Source organism: Stylophora pistillata, chromosome 1 (genome assembly GCF_964205215.1).
Source record: "Stylophora pistillata chromosome 1, jaStyPist1.2, whole genome shotgun sequence".
Taxonomy (NCBI): Eukaryota; Metazoa; Cnidaria; class Anthozoa; order Scleractinia; family Pocilloporidae; genus Stylophora; species Stylophora pistillata.
The window spans coordinates 37798420-37824112 of NC_142519.1; the positions used below are offsets into that span (position 1 = coordinate 37798420).

The window sequence follows — 25693 nt, forward strand, 5'->3', positions numbered from 1 at the left end:
TAGTTCTTGGGGACGAGAAGAAACTCAGTGACTGAGTTTACACGTAGCAAGATCTTCCTCAGCTTGTGAAGCATTCCCGCAAGAATTTGAGCCATCTTCACTGAACAGCCTTCAACGAGGCGAGTTTGGTGGAAAAATGCAGAAATCACTCAAACAGTGCAAGGTAAATACGTTATGGAATGCCATCATTCAACTCTGATTCCTCCAACAAATGAGGCGAATATTTGAAACTTCAACGCGATATTTGCATTTTTAGCTTACTTTGTGTTTGCCTCCACGCGATGAGATTTTAAAAAACAGTTTTTTTCGGTATAAAAGGTACTACTCTTGTTATCATATTCATTTCGTTTGTTGTGTACAATACCCCTTCGTTAACCTGAAAGTATTTTCCTCACGTGCAGGCCTCACGTGCAGGCCTCACGTGCACTTGTCACCGCACGTTTTGTTGACTCGTGCTACTCTTCCCGCGGCCACTCGATAGAATGCCTGACAGATTTCATGGATGTCTCTAGCTGCAAGAAGATATGCCAGGACGTAAGGTACAAAGCAAAAACCTTTAAGAATTTCAATGCCTTATGAAGGCGAAGTCCAACATCATATCACAATCTAGTACCTCTTCGCGTCAATTGAACAATGATCGAAAGTAAAGGTGAGGATTCTGACACAAATGCAAAGAGCGCCGAGGTGAGTCTGCGTGATGTTCTATTTTCATCGCTCGAAACGATCCTTCAAAAGTTTCAGTACCTTAAAAACCTAGCTCGTGATAAAGAGGGCATGCGCGTTGCTGGGGAGTTTTGGGCTGAAGTTTTTTGTTTATAGACGAAAGCACTTTGTGGGTAAGTAAGCTATGCCTTTCTCGAGAGGTCGACTATAGAAGTAGACAAACTGACTTAAGAAATACATCATTTGCATGTTTAATATGACCGTTCAAAGTACAAAATGAGAAGTTTTAGGAAACAAACAGCATTTCCTTGTCATTTACTTTTTAATATGTAGTCAGGTTTGGTGAATTTTAAAGGGAGTGCGGTGCATTGCTATGGCTAACTTTGATTGCAGAAAGAGGAAAGTGGAAAAGGAGCATGCATATATTTGTCCTCAGCAAAAAGTTCAGATTCAACAACAATCATCTACAAAATGCTGGAGTCCTTAGGGTTTACTGTTAACAAGGAATCAAGCATTGCATCAGCTGGGAAGAAAACAAATTCATAAAGACTATCAAGTAAGTGTCATCTTTTTAAGAAGTCTGTCTCTTTTATCGTGAGTGGCCAAATTAAGTACAATTAAACACATTTTTATGTACATGAAAAAATTATGCGCTTCCAATTGGCTGCAACTGAGTGCATTTTTCATGTAACACAAATGTAGAATTATAAACAAGTGCAAAGTTGGAACACAAGAAAGTGTTAAATTATAAATGGTCATGTGTCTTGACTCTCTTTGCTGCTTTTTTCATGTAAATTACTGATAAGTATAATACCATGATTTCTCATGCAATGTAGCATTAATTGAATTAAGCACTTGTTAAGTTTTCAAAGACTACAAATTACACTTGCTGTTTGTTCTCTAATGCAAATGAATTTTGTTTTCTGTGAAGAATTTATTAGTGCTTGATTAACACCAAATTACTCTCACTTGAAAATATCATTACCTGAACATGATTAATTCAAAATGCTGTTAAGCCTTGGATTGAATAAGAACTGACTAAGTCTTCTGGGCATTTCTTATGATCAACATAATGATTTATTGAAGTCCTGAGATTTTTCTCCTTTTTTCGAAACTGCGTGAATTGGTATTAATTCAAAGATTTCCTATAGTAGACAGTAAATTAGTGATTACATAGAGGCTAATTTGCACTGCCCTTTTAAGACTTTAAAGCCCTACATAAATTATTTCTGAATATTGTTGTAATTCATCTCTCTTGATGTTCCAAAATTTGTCACTATGTATTTCGTGTTATTTGCTAATTAAATCCCAAAACTAAATAAACGTTAATAATCTCTCCCTCAGACAGTTATAGCCTCTATGGCTTCTTTGATGAACCCTGTTTTGTTTCAAAAGATCACCAAAGGCATGTAATGAGCACACACCCATCATGTTTATTTCCTCTGGATGCAGGCTGTCAGGTAAACCTGTCCCTTTCTCTTTGGTTACTGGACCCCTGTCAGGTAAACCTGTCCCTTTCTCCTTGGTTACTGGACCTCTGTCAGGTAAACCTGTCCCTTTCTCCTTGGTTACTTATATCACAACGGTTACTGGCCTAACCAGCCTTCCCTTATTCATTATCATCATGACAGATTAAAACCAATTATATGAGTTCATGGAGACAGAGCCAGCCTCATTGCAGACCTTATTCATTATCATCATGACAGATTAAAACCAATTACATGAGTTCATGGAGACAGAGCTGCCAGCCTCATTGCGGACCTTATTCATTATCATCATGACAGATTAAAACCAATTATATGAGTTCATGGAGACAGAGCCAGCCTCATTGCGGACCTTATTCATTATCATCATGACAGATTAAAACCAATTATATGAGTTCATGGAGACAGAGCTGCCAGCCTCATTGCGGACCTTATTCATTATCATCATGACAGATTAAAACCAATTATATGAGTTCATGGAGACAGAGCCAGCCTCATTGACCAGTGCTTTAAGAATTGAGGCCCTTAAGAAATTTAAATATTGTTAAAAATAAACGAATCTCAAGAAAAAGAGATTGGTTAAAAGTCTATTGTTTAATAATATACCTGTAATGATGGAGCTAATTGTCACTGAAACTTAAGAAGAAATTAAATCAGGTCAGTGATTTTCCATCCCCTCTAGTAATTCCCTTAACTTACATGGGTTAATGGAGTCTGTAGTAAATGATGGGAAAATGTGGTGTATTGCTTACCTAAAACAACAACTGTACAAAGTCATGTACATGTAGGTATAACTCAATTTCCCCTTCTAATAATTGGCTCAAAGGCTTCTCTGTTTTTTAATGTTTCTTATGATATAGCTGGAGATGCAAATTAATACTGTAGCAGAAACCAAAGTAAATTAAAATTATAACTTTTTTTATAAAAGGTATTACTCAGCTATGACTTTCCTAATTGACAACTAAACGATTGAACCAATTAAACTGTTCTCAAATATAAATTTGATCCTATTTTTTTAACCCTTTGTTACACTAGAATGTAGTATGTTATTTTTCTGAGTATTGACTCATGGTAAAACTTGTCTGTTGCAGTTAAGTGTTATAACTAAATTTAGAAGTTTCTTCTAGATTCTGTAAGATACTTGATGCAAGAGCAGTACATTGATGAGCTTGTGTTCAAATGCTTGATATTGGAATGTGATTTGGGAAGTGCATTAAATCGCCTGATAACACAACCAGGACAATTTTCCAGTATCTATCACAAAGCATTTGGGGAATTCATGCTAGCTTTTTTTTTTTTCAATGTCTCACATTATTTTTCAGAGTGTTGTTTTATAGAGTCAATTTATGTAGTCAGAGATACAGGGAATTTTGGATGGTGTAATCTGCTTGAATTGCTCTTTAACTAGTTCCCAAAAAAGGCAAATTTAAAGAGAGGAAAAAAACCTGGGCAGTGGTCTAATTGGGATGTGTTGTGGGTTTAGATCCATTACTTACAATAACTAAGCAATGGAATTAACTGCAAGCAAATCAAACCACCAATTAACAATTTCTTTTCTACTGATTGGTGGCTCATTTTGTGAACATGTTCGTTCTGGTTTTGACAGTTTCTCCCTGGACATAGTCAAGAGCTTTTATGTGGTGGACACTAAATGAGTATCATCAAGCAGTGAAGCTGTGTGCATAATGAGAATGTTGTTGGCAGAGCCATACACAATTTAGCTCCTTTCAGAAAATTGTAATGTCACCCAAGTATTATAGTCTTCTAATCACTTGTGAGAATTTTCTTTAATTTTTTTGTAACTTAGTGTTGACTTCAACTTAGCTCATTTCCTATTAATTTTTATTACTGAACATGCATATATATATGGCCCTTTTCAGTCTGGTGAATACTTGTGCACCTTGTAAAAACAAAATATCATTTATGAATGCTAGATAATAATTTTATAGATTTACAAGGTAGACATTGTCTAAAAATTTCTTCAAAATGTTGTTGCAGTTACTCCCAAATCAAAGAGGCCTAGCATTCATGTAAGGAAAAGGAAATTTGACACAGCTTTCGTATCATAAAGTAACAACATGATAGTAAAGGTATATTTTATTATTGCTCTATATGGAAGAGGTTGGTGAAGGAGTGAATACATTCATCATTTGTAAGCCTCTGACTGCATATCACTTGTTTCCTCAAAATTATAGTTTTCCCAGCTCATAACCAAGTTGAAGATCAGAGTAAGTGTGCTCATTAATTGTAGAAACCTGTCTGCTAAATGTGTTTAGCACATGTTTTGTTTACTAACAGATTAATTGTGAGGTTCTGGATTTTTAGCTCCTTTAAATGATACTTCTTCAATGTGAACCAAGAGTCAAGGTGCTAGTTAGACATCAAAGTGAGTTGGCTGCGTGTTGATATAATGTAGTGTACTTGCAGATTTACAGGATAGTTGGGGCAGCTTGTAAATGAAACATTGCACCAGGTTAATACATTGTGACTGTTTTGTTTGCATTCAGTTGGCAATATTATGTTGACTGCACAGTGTTAATAGTATTGCCATATACTTGAGAAGAACTTTTCAGATTACTCCTGCCTGTAGTTTTGCAGTGTACATGTATGTGATGTTTTAAGCAATACAGAATCCCTCTAATTCCTTGTTTAAACCAGGTGCTGGAGCAGCAAGTCTTAAAGATCGGCAGAGTCCAGCTTCAAGTAGGGGTTTACCTTCAGTTTCATCATCTTTACATGGTTATGATAATACAACAAGTGTACATAGTCACATTCATCCACTCTTGATTTCTTCATCACCTAGGCTATTATGAGAAGTGTACTGTGGCTCACTTAGCAGAACAGCTGATGTCATGTGGTTTGTATCACACACAGCTGCTACCAGAACATCCATTTCACTTAATTATCCTCATGTTACAAATGGAAATAGTAATGTTCATGTAAACAAAGACAGAGGTGACCCAGGGAGCACTGTTGTGTCTAGTGGGTTTATGCAAAGGGATAACTGGCAACCTTCAGTGCTTACAAAAGAAGAGGACAAGAAGCAGGCCATGGATGAAATTCCACAAGATATTTCCTGCAGGAAACAAACAGAGGCAGAAAAAAACTGTGATGGAGCCAGTGAGTGCTAATTCCGATGATGAAATCAATCAATCTGGAAAAAAGACCCCACAGACAAAAGCTGATAAAAGTGATTGGAGAACCCAAGAAAAGAATGTGAATGAAGAAATTTACTCCTAATGGTAAGCTCATTCTCAGCTTTTGGTACCATAACAAAACTGAAAATTATTTATTGGAAATGTTGGTAATTTTCTTAAGATGCAAGACTGCATTCACATTACCAGAGCTTAGAGCTGACTGTATATCCAACCCACACAAATTTTGTGTACTGGTATATGCTAAGTTTGCAAGTGAAAAACTACTCAAGTAAAATTTACTCCATGTTTGAGCACAAATGAAAGTAGCTGCCCCATCAATGAAAATTCAGCATAATAATTCAGGTATCTCATACTATCAACCCTAATACTTTTACTCACTGCCAACAGTTTTGAAATTAGTGAAAATGCAGCCAGTGCCAAGGGGGTATTAGTAGGACCCTTTAGATACATGCATCTAATATATTAAATTACACATATATGCAGTGAGTTTAACTACCGTGGTCTCAATCTGGTTTGTTCTGACTTTTTCACAATTTTTTTCTAGTGGGATATGGGTGAATACAATTGACTTCTGCCAAATCAAACTTGGTATTTCTGGTGTTACTTTGAGTTCTCTTTTCTAATCCTTTTTTGTCTTCATACATGATAAGAGCTGGAAATTCAACACCACATAGAAGGGTTTCACTGTAAACATGGAAGAAGTCTGGAGAAAATTGGGATGGGCATTAGATATGGAAATACTAGATTACATGCAGGAAAGTGTTGGCTATCAATAAATATCAGACACTATTGAGCAGTGAAGTACTGTAAGTTACAGTAATATTGGTTTCTGATCAGTGAGTACTGACTGATTGTACCTAATAAGAACCTGATCTTGGTTGTCCAACTCAGTCGTCTTCATTGTGTGAACTCCAATAATATCAGTCTATTATTAACTAAAACAATAAGCTGACATGTTTTTGGTTATTTAGTATTATTTTGTCTAAAGCTCAACATTAAATAAAGGTGATACTTCTTGACTGAAAAGAAAGAAACCAAGGTCTAAAATAACAACTGTAAGATCAGTCCTCCTGTCCTTTTTTATAACAGCTTTTTAATTATTATCAATAGTTAATTGCAACTTTTTAGAAGTCAGACCCCTAGGTACTAACTTTTCTGGTCAAATATAGGGAGCGAATCACAAAGTCATGGCACTGGTTGTGGCAACTTGTCCCAAACTGTGATCCATATGCAGACATTAGGCCACTGTATTTGAGATGTGTGTTGCATATTTTCACCACTGCTGGAATTACCATGGTCCCCTCTTACAACAGATCAACAAGGTATGCACAGTTGTATGAATGTTATGGTATGACCAAGTAAAAAGAAAGTTACATTTGGTTATTAGTTAAACAGGTTACATTCAGAAGTCTTAAAATAATCAATGTATTCTCTCAGAAGAGACAAACCCCCAAGAGGAAGGACTGAAAAAACGGAAAAGGAACAAGGATGGCCAAGTTTTAATAGAAGAACAAACCTGAGTTTGACCTACACAATACTACCCAGCAGCATGAAATATGAATTTTTTTTTATCTTATTTTGAGGAAATTAAAAAGGTCTTTAGCCATGGTGTCTCTCACTGTTATATTTCATAAAGAGTATAAGCCAGTGTTAATTTTTAAATTTTTGATATAACATTAAATTTTCTTCCCTTCAAGCCTTCTTTTGATATTTTTTTGGCATTCTGACATGGGCTGTACTTTTTCTTGCAAGTTCAATTTATGCTCTCCAGCTCGATTAAAGAAAATGGCTGCGACAAAAAGAATACATTATCATCTCTATTGGAAAACACCACTTGGGTGCAGAATATCATGTAAAATTTGGCTCAATATTTAGCATTACATGTCCACTGTTCATTGCAACAGTTGTGTTATATTGTTAATAATGATAAGAGAACAACCAAGGAAGCCTATTCATATAATTTTACTTTTAAAATATAATCATAATTCTCAACAGACGTTTTCTCATTGGGAGAGACCTTGTGGCATTCTGATCTTTTGATTATGCATTAAGTACTTGATTCACATTGTTGCTCTAGATACATCAACAGTCATGGTGTTTGCTTTGAAACGGGATTTCTCATCACTGAATAAAGTCACCATTTCCCTTGAGGACATGGAGAAGAAAGTTATGGAAGTTCTTACAAATGAAAGAAAAGCATTTGAAAGTTGTGACGATCGCTGCGCATGTTATCAAATACCATCATACGACTGTAACTATTCGTGGTATGTCTCACCTCTGTGATAGAATAATTATGACTGTGTGTATCGGTTGTTGATCTTTTGCATTAAAGGCAGCTCTTTGGTTTCTGCTTAATATAATGTAGTTGTCCATTGCCGTTGCGCTCGTTACAGAAGTAGGGAAGAACAGTCATGAAAACTTGTATAACTAGAGCATTTAAATTTCCAAAGTAAATGTCCGCTGTTATCACTTGCTTTTGAAAAGTCTTAACATTTACAGGAATCCATTTTTATTTACTTAGTGTAACGATACCAAACACAAAACTAAGTGGCAGCTTGAAGCATTGTAACGAAATGTTTTGTAAACAGAATAGTGGAGAAATTAAAAAAGCAGGCAAATAACTACAAATTAATAAGTTTCAACAGTGTGGTATTACAATTTCTTTTATTACAGTTGAAGTAATTTTTTAATTCCTAATCACTTATCCAAGAACTTTTAGGAAATAATAAAATTGATGTTTTATATTTCTTCCTTGTCACAGTTTGTAACTTTAATAGACCCTACAGCTTAATGAGTAAAGAGATACATGTACATGTATGCTTTCAAACATCCAAATAGATCTGATTGACTTTTATGTTTAACTTAGCAGTCTTGTGATAAATACGCAGTTGTAATAAATAAAACTTTATTGAAGGGATGAAAATCATTACATTTCAGAAATACTTCTAAAGTAAAACTGAGACAATGAAAAGGATTAAAACTAACAACGGTGACACTAAACAAGCCAACAAGTATTCTACCAATGACCACATAATATTACATAATTATATTAAAACCCATGCACAGGTCACTGAGCGTTTCAGTATCATTTTTGAGATATTCGATGAAAGAAAGAGGTTTTTGGCTCAACGTCACCTCATACTGTAGCACTGAGCGTTTTTGTTAATTCTAGTAGAAATAAAATTAAGAAAGAGTCTTTTGAATGGAAATTAAGATAGAAAGAAAGGTTGATGACATTCCCGAGTGATAATGTTGAAAATTATGTCTTCTGATAACTGTCGGGTCATCACTGATGGCTGTAAGGTTGTCATTAGACATTGTTATCTTATTATAATAGAGCAGTCAGTTGTTACTGCAAGGTAGATAACTGCTAATGAGTTATTGAAAAATAGCCCAATGATAAACTAATAAGTGTAAGTACGCGCAACTTTCCTACTCTATCGCTGGTGCAAGCAACCAAAAAGTGTGCATCAGTAGCTTTCCCTCCAATTACAACTGGAACAATTCTTCGTTGAGTGCTAATGTAATTTTATCTTGGAGAACCTAAACGTCTGGCTTTATACGAGGAAGCTTTCGTTCCCATCCTTGTCACTCGGGCATGGCATCAACCTTTCTTTCTTGGTCACGTTCAGCTTATGACATAAATTTTTGGTTTGCCCACTGCAGAAACTTCTCACAAGGCACGCCAAGATGATTACAGGGATAGCTTTTTGAGAATATGGGCGGTTATTACCTATTGCATAAGGTTCAAGTTGTAGGACCTTGTTGCTTTATCACAAAAAGGGCAGTCCATTATTGTTACCGCAAGGTACATGATTGAGTTCTTTAGAAATAGCCTTAACTGATAACCTGATACATACATTGAAGCATATATATATATAGTTTTCCAAATCTATTACGGGCGCGCACAACCAAAGTTTGTGCATTACTACATGCAACAAGATATCCATGTAATCATCATGTGTTCAACGACTGACTACCGAAGTAATTTTCCATCTTGGCAAGCTTAGTGAGAAGCTCCTGCAGTGTGCAAACCAACACTTTCCTTCATAAGAAATGTGACAAATAAATATTATATGCGTATTTAAAATTGAGTATAAAAATAATCAAAAGAAGGACCCCTAACTGAGATATGCAGAGTAGTGCAGGTAGACATACATACACATACATAGGTTAACTGACCACTTCCCATAGGGGCTTTTCAGGGCCAATACCCACTCATCCCACCCAGGGGAGGACATCCACCACACAGTAAACTCGTGCGTGGGGAATTAACGTCTCCTACCCCTAACCCTGCAGGAGACGGGGCCTACGGTTTATTCGTCCTTATCCGAGAAGACTAAATTATCTATCCATTTCTTGATTATAGAAAGGTAGCAAACTCTCCTCACTTATTTTAAGACCATGAGTATTGGTCTTTTGATCGTGCGATATGTCTCGGTGCTCAAGTTAGAGAGATGTAGTGTTTTGAAAACTTTACACCTGGTCATAGTTAGTATGACCTGGTTGCGTTCAGGGAAGGGAACAGTGGTTTGTTCGATCAGCTGGAGGTCAGCAGGAAAAACCTTGACTGCTGAATATTCAATAGCAACTAGTTATGGATGTCGGTTTAACGTGTATTACTTTCACCACATCTCAAGACAACTGACTCGAAAATCTTTTCAGATGTGTTACTGAAAATTTGGCTCATGCGAAATACATCCACAGCAGAGTAGGAAAGCTGTGCTTTCCTTAATACTCACAATTAGCGAGCAGAACTTACTTATGTGGTGCATTGTATGATTAGGTGCCATCCATGGTCATTCACTTGAAATTTCTTTTCCACGTGGCGGTGCAAATTGGGTCCAATCCACATGCATCGACGACAGAGTTGGAAAGCTGTGCTTTCCCTTTATAGTTGAAATTAGCGAGCAGAACTTACTTATGTGATGCAATGTGTGACGGGGTGCCATTCATGACCATTCGCTTGTAATTTCTTTGGCACGTAACAGTGCAAGCGACGTCATCAACGACAGAGTTGGAAAGCTGTGCTTTCCTATAATAGTTATAATAGGTAAGAGAACCTTCCTTATCTTTTTCTGGGTAATCACCCGAAGGCAACAGAGAAGTTTTATTTTTTTGAGATAATAACACGTGTGTGGACAAAGACAGCGCGGTACAAACTTCCTCGTATAAAGCCAGAAAAATTTCGAAAGGAACGATCTAAACAATCTACAAGCTATAGGCTATGCTCAGTTCATTAAGATATTAAATTGAGTTTGCTTTCGTTTCAGGTTTCATGTTTTTTCCATCTTAAATCTTGTACTGAATTGAAAAGGAGCTACTAGTACTCCGCTCTGGTATAACTGACTCAAACTAAGATGCAGATTGAGCTAACTAGCGAAGCATTGTTTCGCTCTTGGAACATGATCAGAAGTTTAGGTAATGTAGGTAAGCAAAAAGTTCCCACCTGGGGCCAGCTGCATTAGGATTTTTTTTTGTTGCCGAAATATTGATTATCTGTTTAGTGAGACAAGAGCACCAAGCGCATTGTTCTCACATATTTCCAAGTTGGTAGTCCTATCAAGTGGTTGCGGCGTTTCGAAGAGGAAAGTTCAAGTCGGTTTTTTCCTTACTGCCATGCGGCATTTCTTTAATGCTATGCGGACTATAATAACTAGGAATTGTCCTTTTTACAGTTGTGGGCTTGGTGGCTAAGCTTTTGGACAGGAGTGAGGCTAAGGGTGACCTTGTTATGATACAGATGTTGCTGCTTTTCAAATGCAAATTTCTTTGTTATCATGCTAATTAGATACTGGTCTCTATCACAACAATGTCACCCTCAGCCTCACTGCAAATCAAAGGCATGGTAACTAAGTACACAACTGTAAAATGGTCTATTAAGAGATTAACCCTGATTTTTTGATATGCAATTTCTGTTTTTGTATTTTTTGTAAGAATGAGAAGACCTTTTGTCGAAGGTGCAGATCCTTATGAATCGCACTCCATTCTCTGTTTTATATTTTTACTATTCCGTGCCTCTACCGGACTGAAAATTACACCTACTTATTCTCTTAGATAGGACTTTCAAGGAGTGCATCAAAACTCCCGCTATTTATCCGAAGATTGCTTTTGAAGCTGAACGGTTTTTGATTTGCGAAGTTATATGCTCGCGCCAAGTCGTTTACATAGCCTTAAAGTTAAACGTTCGGAGAAACTGAGATAGATTTGATTAAACATTGTTAATCCCCGACTTGATATAAGCAGCAATGAGCACAATTATTGCAGAAAAGCACTGCTTTCCACCTCCTTTGTTGATGCATTTCATTAAGCCAAATTTGTGTCGCATGAACAAATATATTCCATGTTGCCATGCATTTGCTAGATCACATAATGCGGTGAAAAGAGAAAAGTTGTAGAGGATGCGTGGCCGAATAAGTCACTGATGTTGTTATCACATTTTGCCTTCTTCTATGATCTCTTACTTAACAGACACGGGCTTAAGTGAAATCTGTTTCTTCAGTGTGTAATAAAAAGCAAGTTGTTTGTTTGTGGTGACGCCATCTACGCCTCAGTCCTCCAATAATACATTAGTTACAACCAATGAACATGCAGGAGGTCAATCTGATATGATGGTACTATTATCAACTGGCTAAGGCTATTTTCTTTGTGATGAACGTTTCCGGCTTTACGCTAAGAAAGTTCTGCCACAATGCCTTTGATCACAGACTTTACTCAGAAATAAAACGAATTTCCTGTTATCTCAGGAGATGTGAGAGATCAGCTGCTTTAAAATGAGTAAGGTCACCCTGCAATATGAAGCATACTTTCCAACTTATGAGGTACCAGAGAATATCGCGGGACCAACGCCCCTTGTGTTGACTTTTTAGTTAGGAGCACTTATAGAAGACACTAGCAACAGCAAGGAAAGCTATGCTTTGTCCTAAATTTTAGCGAATCAGTAGGTTCTTGTGACCGTGGCGTCAGTAAACTTGCGAGAAGAGAGACATTTTACATGCAACGGTCGAGCATAAAAGTTTTGAGAATCTCTCTGGGGACTCCTACGGCCATTAACATTTCGGTCACGAGAGTGCGGAGTTATCCGATATGCTAGTTCCAAATTCGGCAGCTTTTACGCGAATGAGAATAGACCGCTTATTTTAGTCTATAACTATCTAGGTTATGCTACGTCTGTCAAAGCTGGAGTACTCTTTTTGGTGCTAGTGGACATGTATAGCACTTGGCGGTACATGTAAGTAGAAACATATGCACGCTCATGTACACAAAGAGACAAACGGAATTTTGCACAGACGCTCTCTGCACAACGCTTATGCTGAATAATCGTCCTTTTTTAAAATCTACAATTTATCAAGTTTCATGAAAATCCCAAGCTTGTATCACTATATACTATTATTATTTTATCTCAGATCCAAGGTATAAGAAAAAGATAAAGGAGCAACTAACTCAAGATAACTTGAAACTCTTCACAAGGCACCATTCGTGTCCTAATTTTGAGTATCAAGTGCTTTTCATGTTGGTATAACCTTTGTTAATCATTGCATACTCTCGTTCGTTCGCTGATACACGAATACAAGGACAAACATAACGGAAGCATTAGAATTAATGTAGTTTCCATTTCTCCTTTTTTGTGAGCTTATTTCGTTTAAAGTTAGTTTTATTTAAAACTGTGCGATAATTCACCACGTTCGTTTAAGGCAGCGAGAAGCAGAAGATTATAAACTGTATTCTCTTAGTGAGAAACCTTTAGTAACGTTAAGTTAGAAACTGTTAGTGAGAAAGTGAATAAGGGCCTGTTCACATGGAGATTGGGGCCCCAGGTACGTGAGGTAACCTGCCTGAGTGGGGTAACCCGCCCAAGTGGGATGACGCGCATAAGTGGGATGACCCGCCTAAGCGGTAGCCCGGTCTGCCAGGTAGGGTAACCCTGTCAGCCAGGGTGAGAATCTACCGTGTAAACGCCTCAAGGTGGGTGTAACAATAGGCATTGTTTAGCAGTAGCCTGGTTTGAGTGTTTAAACTTAAGGGGTGGACGTTTGTAATAACGGGTCAGTTGATTTAACACTTGATGGCAGATATTAAAACGATTCCTTCGTAATTAAACAGTGGGGTAGCCAGCCTAACTGAGGTCACGTTCGTGGCAAAAAGCTCAAAAACGAAACAAGCGTGTTTTAAAACTTTGTATATTTCCTAGCTGTCCCATACAGGACTAAAACGTTAAAAAACACCAACTTTTACGTCCTCTTACCAATGAAACCTCTAAATTTATCTACTTACATCCTTATGTTCAACTCGACACTGTGCGCATTCATATCTTATTACACGACTCGGGCAGTCAGAAGGCCAATAACTAAACTCAACCAATCAAAATGCTCTATTGCCGGTCAATATTCGCTCAGTATTGGACCGGGCACTATCCCGAATAGTCCCGAATGATACCACACTTGTGTCCCTTTGAACTTCAGTGGTATAATAAATCTCTTATCAACCAAGCTTGCTCGGGACCGTAGTGGAAGAATATCGGCCCTCGGTCTTTTTTGTACGGACCGAGCTGCGCTCGGTCCGTACTGTCAAGACCTCGGACCGATATTCTCCCAGTACGGCCCTCGCGCTTGGTTAATAAGATATAATTATCGACTTATTGGCGAAAATCTCAGAGAAAAATAAGTTACGTCTCACAAGACGGAGTATGATAGAGTAACAGTGATGGCAAAGCAAGTCCATAACAGCAGAGATTCCCAGAAACTGCAATGGACATACAAGGAGTGTAAAATATTCCCATTTCGGAATATTTAGCGTTGTAAATCGACCACGTTTCGTTTCCCATATCTTTCCATATAACGTATCAACGGTTTCAAATTGTCAACGGTTCCTTGCGTAACCTAACACGCCTAACAACACGTGACGCTTTTATGAATAAACACAAACGTGTCCGGGAATTAATTTTCTGTCTCTCTCAAGACGTGTAAATCGTTTATTAAGTCGTTTTTCAAAAAAAGAAAAAAAAAAAAAAGCCACAACCTGCAGCCATAAGCTGAATTACTTCTGTTATATACAACATGTTTAAAAACCCAAACTATAAAATTTCTGACTATACTAGTATTAATTTTCTGTTTGCAATTGTGGTTTAATTGCAAAGTGCATTATGAAAGTTCTAAACTTCTTTGTTTTCACATTCGGGATTGAAAACATACACCTAGTCCTAAAATTATATCTTTCACTGTCATTGCGCGCGGGCAGCAGGCCAGCTAGTTTATGCTGTCACTCTCTACTATCTGTTTAAACAGACTGCTACATAATTTCTCGTCTATGAAAGAGTGTTTTTAAAACCGCATCTTCCAGGACTTTGCTATACGAAACCTCTGGGAATAGGATCCTTCAGACTCTTTTCTGAACCCTCTCTATTTGGTCGGACAAATAGGCTGGCAAACTAGTATGGAAGGCCTGACATGCATACTCCACAACGGAACGTCTGCACGCACAATAAAATAGAATTAGAGTCTTGCGGTCCATGCCAGCGCGCTTGAGTTGCTTAAGCTTGGAGACGTGAGCTTGGGACACTCAAGCTTAAAGTGCATATGACAAGTTTTTTTTTTTCGACAGATTCTAGTTGCTTATATCGTCTTTAATATACTTGAGGAATTTGGGAGCAATCCGGTAAATATAAGTACTGAATTTTTTCATTTGAATCGCTGTCACCGCTTGAATTTTTTTTACCGCCACTTCGCTCGGCCAGACCACCAAATAACTAACCTCGTGACGTCACATTGTGTGTAACACTACAGCAATGGCGGACTCTAGTCGAAAGCGTAAAGGAGGGAAAAGATGTGTCGCTGGAGCACCAAATAAGACGAGTTGTAGCAATAATTCATACACACCTGGTATAACGATGCATCAGTTCCCTTCTAATCCAGAAATAAGATCGAAATGGGTGAAATTTGTCCAAGTACATAGACCAGAAGACTTCAAGGAACCCGTGAATAAACATGCTTGCTTGTGCTCTGCACACTTCGAAGATTCATGTTTTACCCGAGATCTTACTATCGTTGAAAGCATGAGCGAACGAAACATGCGCCGAGTGTTAATCAAGGGTTCAGTGCCAACGAGAGATAAGGGTTCATTTTTGTTTAGTTTGTAGTAATTGGGTAATTCGCATGTTTCAGAGGGAAGATGTACTTAATATGGAGGAAGTATATTTGTCTGTAGCATTGGAACAAAGGAGACATTATTACATAAAATAATTTAAAGATAGAGGATTAGATAAAATTTCACTTTAGTGTCCTGGTTGTTCATCTTCAACAGGCTTGTAACCTCTTTTGTGGCTTGAAGGATACTTGTTCCTAACAGCACTATATACGCAGGCACATAATGGTCTTCGGTTATCCCAACCCATGAAGCCACAAAGCCATCTAATCAACCATCGATACGCAACTGATCTAAGAAATCTACACAGAGAGAAGAAAATGAAACTATTAATTTTCTGAGAAACAAAAGAGTCACAACAAATTGAAATAGACCTTGAGACGGTTTTGGAAGCCATCTTGACGGGTAGGCAAAGGGGTCAGAAATTACAGTGTTTGTATGGGAATCCCATAGCAAAAATCTTTTTATAAAATCAAATTTTACGCAATTTATGAATCGCAACGTTAAAGTACTGAGTAGAAGATTGTATTCACCTAGTTTGAAGAATGCAGGTTGGATACAAAATTCTCAGTTAATTTTCCATACATTTGTCTGTAACTTTTCGCAGGGTAGAAGGGGCGGCGCGCAAAAGATTTACAGACAAAGGTGTGGAAATTAGAAAAATTAACTGAGCGTCTTGTATCAAACCTACAATCTTCAAACTTGGTGAAGAAAATCTTCTACTCGGTGTTTTAACGTTGCGATTCATGAATTGCGTAAAATTTGATTCTGGTAAAAGTTATTTGCCATGGGATTCCCATACAAAACCCGTAATTTCTGACCGCTTTCCCTACCCGTCAAGATGGGTCCTAAAACTGTCAAGGACTATTATCATTCAACTATATTTTCTGCTGAACTGATTAAGAAAGCAACTTTTGTTTTAATAACACGTTTTAAGATTATTATCCTGTGATATATGCGATAGATTTGGAGCATACGTTATTTACTGTACTCACTCGTTTTGCGTAGAACCGGTTTGTCGGCGATAGCGTAATAATGGCCCCACTTGCATCAGTACTGTCGGGTTGATCAAGGCTGAGAAATCTTCGTGTTGTGTTATACACTTTATATTCTCTATAAAACCATCAAACACTAATTTACCGATGGCATTTATTACTTCATGACGGCAACGAAACTCCATTGCGTCCTCCAAAGCTTCGCCATGACAGTGTTGACATTTGCACCTATAAACATCGAGAATCGCTTAGAGATCATTGTAATATACTCCATAAAAACTATGACATAAGGTTCTTACCATTCGTTAACATTAATCTGGCCTTCAAATCGAGCCTCTAAAGTAGATGGTTGAAGGCCATCGACGTCTGTTTCTTCGTCTCCGTCTTCTAGATCTTGATCGCTATCACTGGCTAGCGGTTCGTCTTGATATGGCTCCTCTACCATATTTTCTTCTTCGGAATTGCATAATTCTGCACGAGATGATGAGCTTGAAGATTCTGAGTGGTCGGATTCATTACAGGATTCGTCTGAATCACTAAAACTCTGGAGGTTTTCTCTGGACATGTTCGATTCGTTTTAGTATTCTTACGACAGGTACACCATATGACATCACGCATAAATTAACTTACAAATATTCATTACCAGGCTCCGGTAAGATAATGGCCGAAACTAGCGCAGTTTTGAAGCGAAAAAAGTATTTTAAATTTCTTTACAGAACAAATCTAAATATTTCAGGCGTGAACCAAAGACTATAGACTAAGAAAATTCATCGAAAAAAAAAACTTGTCATATGCACTTTAAACTCCCTAATTACAAGCGCAACAACAACCTCCGAAAACTTCACCCAGGCACCTCCGGGTTGTAAGATTACATGTAAACGCGTTTTATTTTTCAAACACGGCTAGGCGGGTTACCTCACCGACCTGGGGTCCTCCACCTCCGTGTAAATAGGCCCTAACTCACAAGTCTATCCGTGACCTGTGACAGTGCGAATGACGCTCAATTCATGCACCTTAACGTCATCATCATCACTTTGCAAGAGAATTTCAACTCTCAGCAGATATTCTCTTTTATTTCATCATCATCAATATTTATGTCATCATCATCATTATCATTATTAGTTAATTTCACAACTCGGTCCGTCAAAATCAAATATGGAAGAAAACTCAATCCACTGCAATTGTCGCTCTATTACTCAGTAGCTTATCAACTAAAAATTCATCTCTTTACCTATCTGTCTTTTTTTTTCTTTTGGTTAAATTGCAAGGAAGGAAAATCTTAGCAATTTTAAAGAGGATGATGACCGACATTATTTTCTGCTGCCTTTTATTACCTATTTAATTATAGATCTATATTAATTTCGTAGAGTATTTCTGTCAGAACAAAGACCATCGTTAATGTCGGGAGCGGGAAGCTAAATATGAAAGTCATACCAATCTTAAAGCTAGTTCATGGACTGCCCTGTTTCCTGTGGTGCTTGTTAGAAAGTGTCTGTGATCGGTATCTTTGCTCCCCAACTGCAAACTCAGTTTATACTAACGCGATAGCTTTCAATTTCCTGGCTTCGATTGCTTTGCTGTGAGCAGTTTCTCTTTGTTTCATTTAGACAGGCATATATTTTTTATGATATTCGATTTAGTTATTTAGTGAAGTTGAGAGTGGAATGCTGTGTGAGGGACATTGATGAATGGATGATAAGAAACTATCTTAAACTAAACCAGGACAAAACGGACCTTGTAGTCATCAGTTCCAGATTCCATCCCATGCCTGACATCGGTCACATTACTGTTGGTTCTGAGTGCATTGCACCTCGTGACTCTGTTCGTAATTTAGGGGTTCAGTTTGATAGCATATTTAGTTTTGAGGAGCACATTAAGAACATTTGTAAATTATCATTCTATCATTTGAGAAATATTGCTAAAATCCGCAAGTACTTAAGCCAAGATACATGTAAAATCTTAGTCCATGCATTTATTAGTTCGAAAATTGATCACTGTAATTCCTTATTACGTGGCCTTCCTAAGTATCTGTTAGCTAGACTACAGGCAGTTCAGAATGCTGCAGCTCGTGTTGTCACATTGACACCGAGGCATGTTCATATATCTCCTATTTTAATTAATCTTCATTGGTTACCAGTTGAGTTTAGAATAACTTTTAAAGTCCTTTTATTGGTATACAAGGCCCTTCATGGCCTTGCACCTTCTTATATTTCTGACCTTTTGAATTTTAAAACATACTCTAGGTCATTGCGTTCTTCATGTAAAGAATATTTAGTGGTTCCAAGAAGCAGATTGAAAACATATGGAGACAGAGCTTTCTCTATTGCAGGACCTAAATTGTGGAACGATTTACCTCTAGAGATTAGGAAATGTGCTTCAGTGGCAACTTTTAAGCAATCCCTTAAAACTTTTTTATTTAAGTTAGCATATAGGTTATGAGATTCGTTTTGTTTTGAGATGTTTTTGATTTATATAGTAGATAACTTAGGCTATATTTGAATTATATTGTATATTGTAGATATTTTATATTATATATTTTTTGTGTTTTGTTTTGTGGTTAGGTAGCGCTTTGGACAATTATTGGATTTTAGCGCTATATAAATAAAATTATTATTATTATTATTATTATTATTATTATTATTATTATTAATGGCATGGGAATTACTTTCTTAAGAGCACATTTTGTTCCAAGCCGGTTAGGACTCAGTGAGCGTGGAGAAGTCAAGCAATAAAACACTTGCAAACAAGTGCGTGTTAAAAATGTTTCCACTCTCTGGCTAAACATAGCGCTAAAAAAAAATGACACGCCTAGACATTCAAGAGAAAGAGAACACACTTATAAGAAAAAAAGCATGGGCAGTATATATTTACAGCAACACTTTTTCACCAGAAAGTTTCAGTGGAAAGTTACCACTCCACACATTTTTCCAGTAAAAAGAGCTTAACAAAGACACTTCATAGAAAATTCGCTGAAGAAAAACTTTGCGTAAATCCTTAGCCATTGTCCTTGCCAAGTCATCTTGCACGCTTTTTTCAACTCATCGTTAAAGTACGGGTGCACCCTTCAAAAATTTTATTGTGAAAGTCCTTCCAGATTAAAAGCTCAGTTATAATCACCACCTATTCTACACTGAAAGGTTTGCAAGAGAAAACGTATCGAGGACAAAGCGTGACAGAACCAAATATAAGTTGTAAAGGAGATTTTCCTTCGTTGTCCGTTAGAAATTTATCGCAAATGGCATCATGATACCTCTTAACTACTCAGATGGAAAACCCTAACTTGGACTAACTCTTTGATTTTTTTTCTTTTTGTTAAGCATTAACCACACGATATTTTTGAGATTATTTTAGACATTCAAAATACTTCCTTCGAAATATAACGCGATTCAAGTCATGTCCCTTCTCTCAATATCGGTCATGATCATAAAGTATGGCGAGAAATCGATTGTATCGATGAACGGATCCTTCAGTTTGCGCAAAGATTTCTGGGATCGCCACGGGACAGCCATTGTAAGTTGCTAGAAGGAGACATTTGGCGAAAGGTTGCTTTGACGGCTCATCAGGGGTTGAAAAAGCGACTTAGTCTCCCCAGGCGTGTTAATGCAAAAATATCCGCAGAAATATTTGTTGAGTTCAAGGAGACTGTTCTTATCGGAGCAGGTGAGTGAAGACTTCTCTTTATACATTTAGTTAATTCTCGCGTACTCACTTGTTGTTTAGGTTATGGGACGTCTGATACGTGCGGTTCATTGCATGTTCTTTCACGTGCAGGTAATTTAGGTTTTGGAGGCATGCAATAAGGAGCCAAGGTAAACAGCACAAAACCATATAAAGGTGATTCACTAATAGTACACCAGTTACAAAACATATATGCCAATAGAATAAAAGACGCCGATAGAATAAAGCGAGGTTGATAACGTTCACGCTTATCAAAAACCAATCTTATCTAAAAGTTATTTTAAAGTTGCTGTTTGCGCGCGTGCCATATGGAGCCGGTCTGCGAATTATGTCTCATATAAAAATTAAACTGGTGAGAGTATTATCAGTTATATGTTAAACTCTCAACACAAACTTTTCAGCAAACATGCATTATGTTAATATAAAAATTAAGACAAAAAATACTGTTGGTGTAGCAAACAGAATTGTGATCTTCTTGCATTGTTCATTTCTACTAAAGTGTCTGGGAGGGAGAGGTATGGGTGTGGCACTTTTGAACCACAGTCCTCGGACGATTGATCTGCAAGTTTAAAGTCTTCCAGATGACTGTATGACTGTTGAGCGAACTGTACGGCATGATTCGTCAAAGGACTGCAGATGAGAGGAGCGGTAAGAGCTGTCATCTGAACACCTAAGCTTTGACTCCATCCTCTGACACAGAATTCGACAATGCCACAGTCTTGTAAGTCTTCCTTTTCTTTTCCAAATGTTTTGATGGGTAGCTTCTCTTTTATCTTCGGAAACACTCCCAATCTTTCCTTTGCTCTTTTGGTAATGTAGCTCTGCCGACTGCCACTGTCAAATAGAATTGAGCATAGCCAAAACGAGGTTGATTGATCTGTGACATAGAGGTGTTGGCTGTTAGCGACAAAATTGACGTGTTTGAGTACACGTACACTGTTGAAGAGGACTTGCTTTCTCGGCGATTTTTTTCATTTACGACATTTACGGTCATTACTTTATTTCCTTGAGCTGTGTTTCCTGAGGTGAGAAGACGGCTGTTGGCTTTCTCACAAACTGACATGTAATGTCTTCTTAAGCAAATGCAGCATGTCTTGCTTTGAGAAAAATTCCTTGCCAAGTGGTTTCGACGTGAACAAATAAAGCAGCAACCCTCTCGTTTCAACAGATTTCTTGTGGCTTCGATGTTAGTGACTACAGCACATCTCGCGCTGGGGTGCCCTTGCTTACAGAAGGCACAGGTTATAGATTCCTCAGACCGATTAGCAAAGACTGAAGGAGACAAAAACTCTTTACTTTTTCTTGACCGCACTGAGAAAGGCCTCTTAGGGGTAGGGGATCGGTCGGGTTTGTTCCAATCGGCTCGCATCGCTCTTTCGCTTCAATTTCACGGTCAAATGCATTAAAAAAACATCCAAGTCCCATTCTGGTTCAATCACAGCCCTTGAAATTATCAAACGCATATTCGGAAGTAATTTTTCCATCAGAAGGGGAATCAAAAGCTTCCATACGATTCAGAGTTTATTCTCAGGGTTTGCAAAGTTCGAACGTTTGCTTCAACTCGATCATAAAGAAGGCGTAGACGTCTCAAATCATTGTCCGCGCTTAGAGCTGATACTTCCACTAATCCCTTCATGTGACGATTGATAATCTGAGTTGGGGTTGCCCAAATTGTCTCTTTAGGGTGGATTTGACTAACTCGTAGTTTTTCTGCTGTTATCGGTAGCCCTCGAATGGCTCCTGTGGCTGACCCTTCCAAAAAATTTCCCAAATAATTGAGTTTGTCAAAATCCGATAAACCAGGGTTCTCACCGACAGCAATTACAAACGAGTCCAAGAATGGTTTGAAAGAAATTGGATCACCTTAGAATTTACTTCTTTAGATCAATCTTCGATAGTTTTGCCTTTCCGATTCCCAGATTTTTTCAGTGAACCAATTAGAATTAGAGAGATGAATTGACATCACTGTATTTGCGGCCCTTTCCAGTTCAACTGCGTTTATGGTTTCGTCAATTTCCACATCATTTGATAAATAGATTCCCTGAGGTTCCCAGTTTGCTGGATTTCATCCTCGCTATATATGCTCTTCTGTCATTAAAGCCAGAATTTCGTCGTCCGGGGCTCCAAGGACATTAAATTTTTCGTAAGAGCAATCCGGTAAGTTTTCAATTGATTCGCCAGAGGAGGTTCAAATTCATCGAGTAATGCTTTTTATTATCCAAATGTGGTTCGTAGAGTACAGGTAACGCGCGAGATGAGTACAAATGTCAAGCGATATTTGCACTCCAGAAATATCCGCGAAATTCGCCCGCACTGAAATAACAATTTAGCGTGTCGGATAATAAACCTCTTATTAGACATAGTATTTGCAGTATCGATGAGTATTTTTACTCGTTGTTTGTATTTTCACGAGCCCGTAGGGCGAGTTAAAATGCAAACAACTAGTAAAAATACTCAGCGATACAACGCAACAAAACATGTAATATGATATAACGTGTGATGAGCAGGAAAAAATCAACTACATTTCTTCCCTACAGACCTGTTTCGTGGTTGCCCACTCATCAGGGGATTTTAATGACATAATTGATTTGGTGCGAAAAGTGTCAAGTCAGCTGTTGAGTAGGAGGGCTTTGTTTCTGTGTCGGCAGGAAGAGACGAGTTCTTTACGTTTGTTGAGTGTAGATAGGTTGGGCCGGGAGATGATTAGGAATTTCTCTTTAAGGTATAGGTTGCATCATTTGCTTGAGCTGTTGTAGGGCAGATGTGAAGATAGAATGCGCCAGGAGATGGAATAGCCGATGCTGTCGTCTTTAAGTGTCCAGATGTGTTTACTGAGTTCGGTAGCGTTGCGGTGTTTTGTGTGTCGGAACGATAAGGTGTGGCTGTTGTAGCGGGTCTTGAAGTCGATTACAGTGAGTCTGATGTATGAATCCGTCGAGTTGTCTTTACGTGTGACGGTGGCTTGGTAGATAACAGATTGTTAAAGGCAGTTTCCGTCTAGCGGGCATGAGTTTTCCTGTCAGCAGTTACATTTCCTGAGAGAGGAAATTCTTAAGTGAGTCAAATTTCGGGTCTCGGCACCATGTAAGAAATCCAAAAGTAAAAGAAAGAAACTAGTATCCTAACTCCGTAGAAATAATGTCATTGAAATTCACAATAGGTAGTTGAATTAAACTCCTTAAGCTTGAAATTCCAAACTGAGGAATTAGACAACAACAACCCAAACTAAACTCCGTACTGAAAATAAGGAAAAAAGACTAAGATACAAGAGCAAAATGTACACGCCAGCCTCTTTTCAATATCAAGGCCAAGCCCAAAGTCCCCGACGCGATAAACCAGTTCACAAAAAATCACGCGCGCCAGGCGTGAAAACAAAATAGCGGGGAAGGGAGAGGGGAGAAGCGAAATTGAAAGTCAAAAATGAAAGAAACTTCTACAGAGAGCCTTCGTGAACAGCTGCAGTTTTGCAAATCCCTCTCTGGATTTCCTAAAAGACGTGAAACATAGAAACCCATGCAATCCGGAATTGGATTTTTCAATTGAAATCCAGGTTGAGAACGGTTTTCTCAACGTCGTATTCTGTTTTCAGATTCCATGTTTTACCTTAAGGCAACCTCCTTGAACTTGTTTTACTATTAAACTTTTTTTGAAACTTGGTATAATTAACAATCATGAAAAAAAAGGGGGTCACCGTGCTTGTTTACACGTCAGCAGGCTCTTAGAATGGGATATTTTTACTGGTTGTGCGTTAAAAACTCGAATCACCTTCATCAGAATTTAGCTTTGGTAACTTGAAAGACACAAAATTATATTTTGAAATTAAAGCTTCTTTTATTAAAATAGGCAGTATTGCTTCATTTTAGCTGTTTTTGATCGCCTGGTTGGGGGGATTTTGCAATTTTTCGGACAGTTCCATTGTTAGCTTGAATCCTCGCCTTGGCAAAAATACACCAAATACGGAACTATTTTCCAAAAAAAATCATGTTCTACAATCAAACCTTTTTCTTCCTCAAATATGTTTTTTATTAGACTGTTTTTAGCAAACACCTGCGAAAAAAAAGTGTCACCGCGCTTGTTTCCTCACAAACTGCCCTGAAAAGTGGACATAGTTTTGAGATCGCAGTCATCCCATGTCACACGACGCTCCTATCCCCACATTTTCCCTTTCACTATCCTCTTTCCACAGCTTTCTTTCGCTTTCTAAATCTTCCAGACATGATTCCTTTGCCAACTTTTCAGTTTGGGGCCTTACTTCCCTCTCGCGAGCCTTCAGCGTGGATTCTCAATGTGATGAACTCAACAAATATTTCTGCGGATACTTTTGCATTAACACGCCTGGGGAGACTAAGTCGCTTTTTCAACCCCTGATGAGCCGGATAAGAGCAAATGTAATTCACTGGAATTATCGTTCTATTACTCCTTAGCTTATCAACTAGAAAGTAATCTCTTTACCTATCTGTCTCTTTTTTCTTTTGGTTAAATTCCAAGGAAGGAAAATCTTAGCAATTCTAAAGTGGATGATGATCGACATTATTTTCTGCTGCCTCTTATTACCTATTTAACTCTATATCTATATTCATTTGGTAGAGTACTTCTGTCAGAATAAAGACCATCGTTAATGTCGGGAGCGGGAAGCTAAATATGAAAGTCATACCAACCTTAAAGCTAGTTCATGGCTTGCCCTGTTTCCAGTGGTGCTTGTTAGAAAGTGTCTGTGATCGGTATCTTTGCTCCCCAACAGCAAACTCAGTTTATACTAACGCGATAGCTTTCAATTGCCTGGCTTCGACTGCCTTGCTGTGAGCAGTTTCTTTTTGCTTCATCTATACAGGCATATATTTTTTTATGATATTCGATTTATTTAATGGCATGGGAATTACTTTCTTACGAGCACATTTTGCTCTAAGCATTTTAGGACTCAGTGAGCGTGGAGAAGTCAAGCAATAAGACACTTGAAAACAAATGCGTGTTAAAAATGTTTCCAGTCTCTGGCTAAACAAAGCGCTAAAAAAAATGACTGTTGTAGACATTCACGATCAAGAGAAGGAGAACATACCAGAGAAAAAGCATAGGCCGTTTATATTTACAGCAACACTTTTTCACCAGAAAGTTTCTGTGGAAAGTTTAACTTACCACTCCATACAATTTTCCAGTAAAAGGAGCTTATCAAAGACACTTGATAGAAAACTTGCTGAAGAAAAACTGTGCTTAAATCCTTAAGCATTGTCCTTGCCAAGTCATCTTGAACGCTTTTTTCAACTCATCATTAAACTACAGGTGCAATCTTCAGAAATTTCCTTGTGAAAGTCCTTCCAGGTCAAAAGCTCAGTTATAATCGCCACCTATTCTACACTGAGAGGTTTGCAAGAGAAAACGTATCGAGGACAAAGCATGACAGAACCAAATGATAGTTGTAAAAAAGATTTCCTTTCGTTGTTCGTTAGAAATTTGTCACAAATGGCATCATGATGCTTCTTAACTACTCAGATGGAAAACCCTGACATGGACCAATCTTACACATTCAAAAGACTTCCTTCGAAATATAGCGCGACTTAAAAGTCATGTTACTTCTCTC

General features: G+C 37.8%; 1 protein-coding gene, 1 long non-coding RNA gene and 2 pseudogenes across 3 annotated transcripts; 2 read left to right on the plus strand and 2 right to left on the minus strand.

Moving 5' to 3' along the window:
• Nucleotides 1–470: 470 nt before the first annotated feature.
• Nucleotides 471–2147, plus strand: LOC148742354 (uncharacterized). Its single transcript, XR_015999429.1, has 3 exons — nt 471–684; nt 1057–1219; nt 2059–2147. It is a non-coding gene; the product is annotated as an uncharacterized LOC148742354 (long non-coding RNA).
• Nucleotides 2148–4225: 2078 nt separating this feature from the next.
• Nucleotides 4226–8052, plus strand: LOC148742355 (uncharacterized; annotated as a pseudogene). The gene is made up of 5 exons (XR_015996126.1): nt 4226–4268; nt 4770–5389; nt 5956–6111; nt 6475–6627; nt 7383–8052. The product of XR_015996126.1 is annotated as an uncharacterized LOC148742355 (transcript).
• Nucleotides 8053–15558: 7506 nt separating this feature from the next.
• On the minus strand, nt 15559–16640 carry LOC148742356 (uncharacterized). The gene is made up of 2 exons (XM_088755414.1): nt 16441–16640; nt 15559–15747 (listed from the first exon to the last, which is right to left on the minus strand). Exons 1-2 carry the CDS (start codon nt 16623–16625, stop codon nt 15576–15578), a joined length of 357 nt encoding a protein of 118 aa, XP_088611540.1. The 5' UTR covers nt 16626–16640; the 3' UTR covers nt 15559–15575.
• Nucleotides 16641–21360: 4720 nt separating this feature from the next.
• On the minus strand, nt 21361–25342 carry LOC148742357 (uncharacterized; annotated as a pseudogene).
• Nucleotides 25343–25693: the final 351 nt, after the last annotated feature.